Source organism: Suillus plorans (assembly GCF_016647745.1).
Source record: "Suillus plorans strain S12 chromosome Unknown HD556scaffold_14, whole genome shotgun sequence".
In the NCBI taxonomy this organism is placed as follows: domain Eukaryota; kingdom Fungi; phylum Basidiomycota; class Agaricomycetes; order Boletales; family Suillaceae; genus Suillus; species Suillus plorans.
Window position 1 is genome coordinate 570,449 of NW_024537398.1, and position 7,184 is coordinate 577,632.

The 7,184-nt window shown below is 49.1% G+C and overlaps 3 protein-coding genes across 3 annotated transcripts; all 3 read left to right on the forward strand.

The window, feature by feature from the left end:
- Positions 1 to 38: 38 nt before the first annotated feature.
- Positions 39 to 734, forward strand: HD556DRAFT_1232534 (uncharacterized protein; the record flags this gene model as incomplete). Its single annotated transcript, XM_041297517.1, has 1 exon — positions 39 to 734. One exon carries the CDS (start codon positions 39 to 41, stop codon positions 732 to 734), a length of 696 nt encoding a protein of 231 aa, XP_041163039.1.
- A 1,406-nt stretch (positions 735 to 2,140) lies between these two features.
- On the forward strand, positions 2,141 to 4,937 carry HD556DRAFT_1306256 (uncharacterized protein; the record flags this gene model as incomplete). The annotated part of the gene is made up of 10 exons (XM_041299888.1): positions 2,141 to 2,365; positions 2,416 to 2,765; positions 2,819 to 2,940; positions 2,991 to 3,118; positions 3,164 to 3,353; positions 3,680 to 4,102; positions 4,160 to 4,197; positions 4,248 to 4,436; positions 4,491 to 4,634; positions 4,671 to 4,937. The coding sequence occupies 10 exons, from the start codon at positions 2,141 to 2,143 to the stop codon at positions 4,935 to 4,937; spliced, it is 2,076 nt and encodes a 691-aa protein (XP_041163040.1).
- A 410-nt stretch (positions 4,938 to 5,347) lies between these two features.
- Positions 5,348 to 6,615, forward strand: HD556DRAFT_1440566 (uncharacterized protein; the record flags this gene model as incomplete). Its single annotated transcript, XM_041306133.1, has 3 exons — positions 5,348 to 5,629; positions 5,681 to 5,918; positions 5,960 to 6,615. The coding sequence occupies 3 exons, from the start codon at positions 5,348 to 5,350 to the stop codon at positions 6,613 to 6,615; spliced, it is 1,176 nt and encodes a 391-aa protein (XP_041163041.1).
- Positions 6,616 to 7,184: the final 569 nt, after the last annotated feature.

A 7,184-nucleotide genomic window follows, 5' to 3' on the forward strand; every position in this document is an offset into this window, starting at 1 on the left:
TACCAGTGTTCTGGGGATCTACGACCAAAGCCTACCTAATGCTGAGAGAACAACCATGGCGCCGATTCGTCGTTGGGTTTTCGATTTGTGCTGATCAGCTTCGTGCACATTACTTTGACCGCTCCGGTCTCATCATTTCCCATCCTTTTCACATCCATCAAAACATGGGCCCTGTGCGACTCACAGAGATGTTGGGCACCCTCACTCTATCGGATATTCACCATTTGGGTTTCGATCCGACGATTCACATGTGTAACGCTGCATGCACAGGAACTCATCCTAATTTAGCACACGAGGCGAAGGGCTGGGTGAAGGACAACCACGACAAAACATATTCCATTATGGATGTTCTGTGGAAGAGCCATGGGCTTTTCTGTCGTGGAACGGTTTGTTATCGTGTCGTTGATGAGGCAGGGAATCAGTACGCTTTAAAAGATTGTTGGGTGACAGAGGAGAAGAGAATGCACGAAACGACCATCCTGGAGATGGTCAAGGGCATCCCTAATGTTGTCGAACTCATAGACCATTGGGACGTGTATTACGAAGGGGAGCCTGACTGCACAGCGCGCATTCGCAGCCAATACGACATGGGCCATCAGGATGACTTGATGTTCCGCAACAGATTCCACCGCCGCATTCTCTTGTCCCCCTGTGGAGAGCCATTATCTAAATTCAGCTCTAGACGAGAACTGCTCACCGCCTTCCATGCCTTTGTAGTTGGTGAGTCTTATTGAGCATGCAAAATCCTTGTATCAATCTTTTATTTTCAGCTCATCACATGATGATTGAGAAGCGAGTCTTGCATGGGGACCTCAGTCCCAATAATTTTGTTGTTCATGACGGTATTGGTTACTTCATCGATTTCGATCACGCCTCGATTCTAGATGAAGGCACGACTAGCACCTATTCGCATGGTACAGTAAGTTTCGGTATACATTTTCGCTATTCATTGTTCATTTCATTTTTTCAGGGGACCATGCCCTACATTTCTATCCGTATTCTTCAGGCTATGCTGGATCTAGCCCCACTTGAGGTTGGCGCCAACATCCCAGGCCAGGATCCTGATCCAAATAATGTGGACGATTCCACGGTGGACAACAACGTCGATCTTGTTCCGCAGGCTGCCAATGCTCCGCAGAATGTCAACTTCGATACCGATCTGATCGAACACCGGCCCAGCGATGACCTCGAGTCCTTATTTTATATTTTTTTCGAGTTTGTTGCCAAGTATGGGGGGCCACATGGCCAATTGGCATCCACCTGGTCCCGGCGAACTTTACCGTGGGCGAGCGCTTATGAAGCTTTGGGCAATGCAGATACCCATTTGGCCCTAAGTACGATCTGTTTCGCGAAGATGGGGGTTTTAATGCAAGGCCGATTCTTGGTCGCCAAGACATCCGAATACTTCGCGGAATTCCGACCTCTCGTGCATAAATGGGGCACCATGGTTTACGATGCGAACGCGCCCCAAAATCCGGTAGAGATGACCCACGCTGGAGTCCTCGACCTACTTGATATATTCATGAGATCTATTGGTGAAGAACCACCTCCTTTAGAACAATCCCAGAGTCTTCATCCCCGCACAGCAGCATCCCAGAGTCTTCACTACCGCACGTCAGCATCCCAGAGTCTTCACTCCCGCACGTCAGCATCCGATGCCCTTCACCCCCCCCCCAGCAGGGCCATCTGAGCCTTTACTGCGTCGTTCTGCTCGTCTTAGCTTAACAAATCCTCCGATACCCTCTACAGCACTTTCCGAGCCTTTGTCGTCTCATTCCCCACGAAAAAAAAGAACAAACGGGCGACTCGGAGGAGGCAATGAGAGGTGTCTGAACTTTTTTTCCGTACATGTCATCCCACAATCCTCTTTCCGAGTGCTGGCCACTTATCTTCTCACAATTCTCAAGTCTCTTATCCTTCTCGTATTTCTTAACATCCTTCAACTCCCACTGTCATTTACTCAACTCGTTGTACCCTCTAATTATTATTACGTTCGGAGTCATACGGTACCTGTATACGTACTCTGTTGTGCTAGTTTAGTACGTCATACGTCGAGCCCATCAGCTTATGTGATACGACTCTGGGTACTAATTGGTGGCGACAGGTTTTAGAATCTTGGCACTTCCCGCCTTCTCGCTCGATGCCTCCGAAGAAGAGGGCCAGGCGCTCATACGAAGTCTCCGAGGGTACTCGACGAAGTGAGAGATCTACGCGAGGCCAAGGTGGACATGCAGACCAGTTGAAAAAAACTGGCGAAACCTTAGTGGCCCCAGCGAGGAAAGGTCGGAAGGAGACCAATCTTGACATTAGTGATGCAGAGGAAAACCCCATGGCTCCTTCCCAGCTCCGGAAACCGAAGAAAACTGTGACAGTTGACGTTCTAATATAAACTCCCAAAAGCTAACATTCTTCCAGGCTACTACTAAAAGGTCTCTGACCGGGAGCACCAATCCTACTCAGTGTTCCGTTGGTATCAACAAGAATGTCCATTCTGGACGCCAGCAACCTAATTCAGGACACCAACATTCTGGCGCATCTCTCCGGACAGCCCCAAGTGCAGCTCAGTCTTCAGGTAGGTTTGGGTTTCGGCAGCCCACTTCGACTGGCAGTCAGAACATCCGGAAGGCACCACGGCCCAATGAGCGTACCCGTGACTCGGAGGAGGAGGCTGGAAGTCAAGCTCCAGAGCATGGTATCGGTGACGACGACGACGACCAGGACCAGGACCAGGACCAGGACCAAACTGACGGGGAAAATGAGGACAGGTACGTCTTCTGCTACTATCTCATCCGTCTGTTGTCACATGTGCCCGATGCAGGGACGGAGTTCAGGACCAGGAGCAAACACTTGAAATAGGCGGTACCACGGACTTTGGACAACACGAAGACGATTTGGATGGCGAGTACGGAGGTGACGCTCAGGAAGATTGTCTGAATCAAGGTATGATGGGATGTCAACAATTAGCCTGATGCTTAGTGATTTCAATCAAGGTATTGATGGGGATTTTGACGATGAGCCTGGCACTCAGAGGGACAAGCCTGACGCTCAGGACAGTGGTACTCATGACGACTCCAACAATGAGCTCGACAATGCAGCCAGTGACGAAACAGAGGAAAGTGTTTTAATTTTTGTCTTGAGGTTAATCTTATCACACGCTCTTCAGGAAACTTTTGATGTTCTCGAGCGACATCAAATGAAAAATGGACGGCGCAAGGCACCTTCTTTAACTTATCTATCGAGGGCGAAACATACTGAACGCAGACGTGCTTCTAGCCAGTCGAAGTCTCCTCGTCGACCGTCACCTCGACGTGTGGTGTCTACTGGGTCTTCTGCTCTGGCGCGACCTCCTAAATGTGGGTGCTCACCTCACATTACTTCTACCCACTCAAAGTATCCAGACCAGCGTTCGGTGTCGCCTCGTAGACACACATCTCAGCGTGTCCCATCTATGCGCCCTTCTACACGCTCAAGGTCTCCATATCGGTGTTCGGTGTCGCCTCGTAGACACACATCTCAGCGTGTCCCGTCTATGCGCCCTTCTGCGCGCTCAAGGTCTCCATATCGGCGTTCAGTGTCACCTCATAGACACACATCTCTGCATGTCCCGTCTGTGCGCCCTTCTACACGCTCAAGGTCTCCATATCAGTGTTCGGTGTCGCCTCGTAGACACATATCTCAGCGTGTCCCGTCTATGCGCCCTTCTTCCTCCCGCGTGCACTCTCGCCATTCTACACGCTCAAGGTCACCATATCGGCGTTCAGCGTCACCTCATACACACGTATCTCAGTGTCCCCCCGCATGCAGTCTCCTCATCGGCGTTCTCCATCTAGGCGAAGCACTTCCTCCAGTCGTGCTACACGTGATGAGCCAGATTCATACAGAAATAAGCGCAAGGCCAAGACAGTCCAAGAGGATCCCGCGAAGCTCGGCTTTTACCCACCTGCCTGGCAAGCATTTTTGCAGGCAGCGAAGTTAGAGATGCGTCTACAGGCTGTTCTAACGCATCCCATTCCAGATCATGGAGATGCGCTACAACTTGCACAAGAAGTTCTTGACGCTGAATTGTGGGTGTACCACGAAAAAAAGATCAAATTGGACAACGGTGAATGGGTTCCTCACATTGCCTGACCCCCTTTGCGAATCTCATCTCGCTTCTTAGGCTATTTCCCGCAGTACACGACACAAATGTTGCGGCTGGTAAGTGTCTCATTAATAGATGTATGATAAACTTATATCTTTACTGTCAGCTCTGTGATGATCTATTCACGTTTCGCACGGAGCTGAAGAAAGTTGTTATATCCGTCGCGAAAGCATCATACGATATCTTCCCGAAGGGCACCATGGCGCGCAAGGACGAGGTACAGAAATGTGTCATTGCGAAGGCCACCAAGTTACTCAAGACCGGTGATTATCTTCGTATTCCCGATTCATCTGATGTATGGTTTCGTGTTTACGCCTCCCAAGGCAGCCACTCACTATTAGTTTTATAGGGCAAATGGAGGAATTTTGTCTCGCAAGCTCTCAGGGATGGCTGCCTCGAATTCTACTATGGTAATAGCAAGAAAGCCCTCAAGAACACAGATGAATTTCGACGTGCAATACCTGTCAATGGGCTGCTTCTTGTGGGCGCCGTGGTGCGCCCTGTTATTTATTTTGTTTGTGTTATTTAGTCATTGATGAATCAACAGACGAAGGGCGTCCTCACTGGGTTTCGCGAGACCGGCACTGACAAAGTCCCAGACCTCTCCGCAGATAAATGTAGGGCCGACTTCAACTCGTTGCAGAAGTCTGTAGATGCACTTCTAGAAAATCCTGACCGTCGTGCGGAGCTCGAGGAGATGTTGGAGCAGTGGGCTATGATTGGGATGGGTGACCTTGATTTTGACGAGGGCAATACTGGAGGCAGTGATATGGAGGATGTCAACATCATCTTATAATCTAGCATACTCTCTCGTTCAGCATGTTGTAATTTGTGACAATCAGCACAGTTTTTGCATCCTTTACAAGCCTGTACAATGTCTAGCAACTGCATAAACTTACATAACATGTGCCACCTATATAACATGTGCCGCCTATACAACATGTGCCGCCTATACAACATGTCTCACCTACACAACATGTATCATGTGTATTGTCTGTACAAAGGCACAGACTGTAACATTTGTATATATTGTGAGACCTTGTGACAGGACTGTAAAGGGGAGACTTTCCTGTGTGACTGTAAGGCTTGTACAGGCTTGTACAGGCTTGTACAACATTGTACAGGTACCGGCTGGTTTGCTGATGCGAGCGCGCTTGCGCAGGTATTCCCATCAATTGGCCAGACGACGTGCGCCCTTTCCTTGTCATGTTCCCTTGGGAGAGCTATCACGACGGGCCGAATGCTCTACCATTCACTGTCGATATCACACACCCGTCTGAACCTCGTGCTCGATCCAAGCATTGCGACCCGAACATGTTTGATGGATCCCCCTGCAGTGAGTGTGCAATTGTACATAAGCATATCTCTTGGCTGGTCGAAATTGCCCGGGACCCGAAGGCACACACAAACTACAAGTACCTAGGCCTCGCGCACATGCAGGACATCGCCAAGATGTATGCTGCGCAGGTTAAGGAATTAAAACTGCAGGTAAGGTCATTTTTTTCGCTTATATTCATTCCTACTGACTACAAATGCTAGGCCTGCAATGATTCTCGCAAATACATGACATCCCTCACACAGCTCAACGACTACAGCCGCCTCTTGATGGCGATATCTGAAAACGATGTCCCCCGCCTCCAGCAAATTATCAAGATCGCATTGGACAATGGCACCAGTGTCCGCGAGGTCGTCAACAGGCTAGAAGACGCCATTGAGGGCGTATATCACCCTCGAGGATATGGTTCTAGTGATATCGACATCGCTACTCTAGTATATCGTCTGGGAGGATGCCAACTTCTTTACGCGCTCAATCACCAGATCGGGTGCCCTCCATTCGCACTCTTCGAGCTCGGTCCACGTTCACTACCATAACGCCCACCATCGGACCCATTTGGCCTGAGCAATTTGACGAAAACATACACAATATTATTCTCAATACTCGGGACAGTACAACATCTCTACGCGGAGTCAGCTTTATGATTGACGAGATGGCCCTTGAAGAAATGGTGATCCATTTCGGAAAGTACAATATGATCGGTGGTCTTTGTTGGAAACACTCCAACCTCGTTGATCCAGTCTTGCGCACATACGACTCCGCTGTTCGCATCGCTCAGAAGATTCACAACCAGGAAGTACACCTCGGTAAGGAGGTCACAGTAATTGGTGTTGCGTGTTTTGGGGAAGATGAACTGTACCCTGTGTTAGCAGCTCCAACCTGCAAGACTGAAAACGCTGCTGACATGGAGGGAATTCTCACTCGCGCTATCGAGCACTGGAGTGCAACAGGCGCTGATACACTTGTCGGACCAGTGTGGTCATTTGCTATGGATGGTGATGCAACACGCCGTGCCGCAGGACACAGGCTCTTCGTCAAAAAACCCCTCTCCTCAAATTCTCCGCTATATGCTACATTGTCAGATATGCCTGGGCTGAACACTGTTACGACTGGGATGAGTCGAGCTATCTGTGTCTGAATAGACAATCGGCAAGATGCCAGATAGACAGAGGTCTGCTCTCGAATGAGAGATCAAGGTTTCTGGCTAAGGTGAGTGTCGCTGACTCCCTTAGAATAGTGGTTCTTAGACAGTAAGGTTGGAGACCTTACTGAAGGACAATGTTCCAGGTAAAACCCAGTAGATTAAAGTAAAGAATACAATCGTTGGTAGCTAAGTCTATATAGCTAATGTTCAAGCGGAGCTTGTAAATGGTTATCAAGATAGAAGCATGATAGGAAGAAAGATAAGGCGGACAGCCCGCTTGACGAAGATAAGAGATAAGCATGGTACGGACAGCCCATTTGTAAGCGAGATAAAAAGGAAATGAAGATAGGGGTAGAATGTTACTGTAACATTACCCCACTGCTATGGTTGAAGTCTCCGACTTCAATATTCTTCGGTGTTGACATACTCGTCCATGTGTTCATAGTAGATTGGGTCTGCGTCAGCGTTGGAAAACTCTGGTTCATCGTACCGAGTTGCATACTCCCGATTTGCTCGTTCTATTTCATCTCGGAGTTCCTCATCCTTTTTGGCCTCCCATTCTG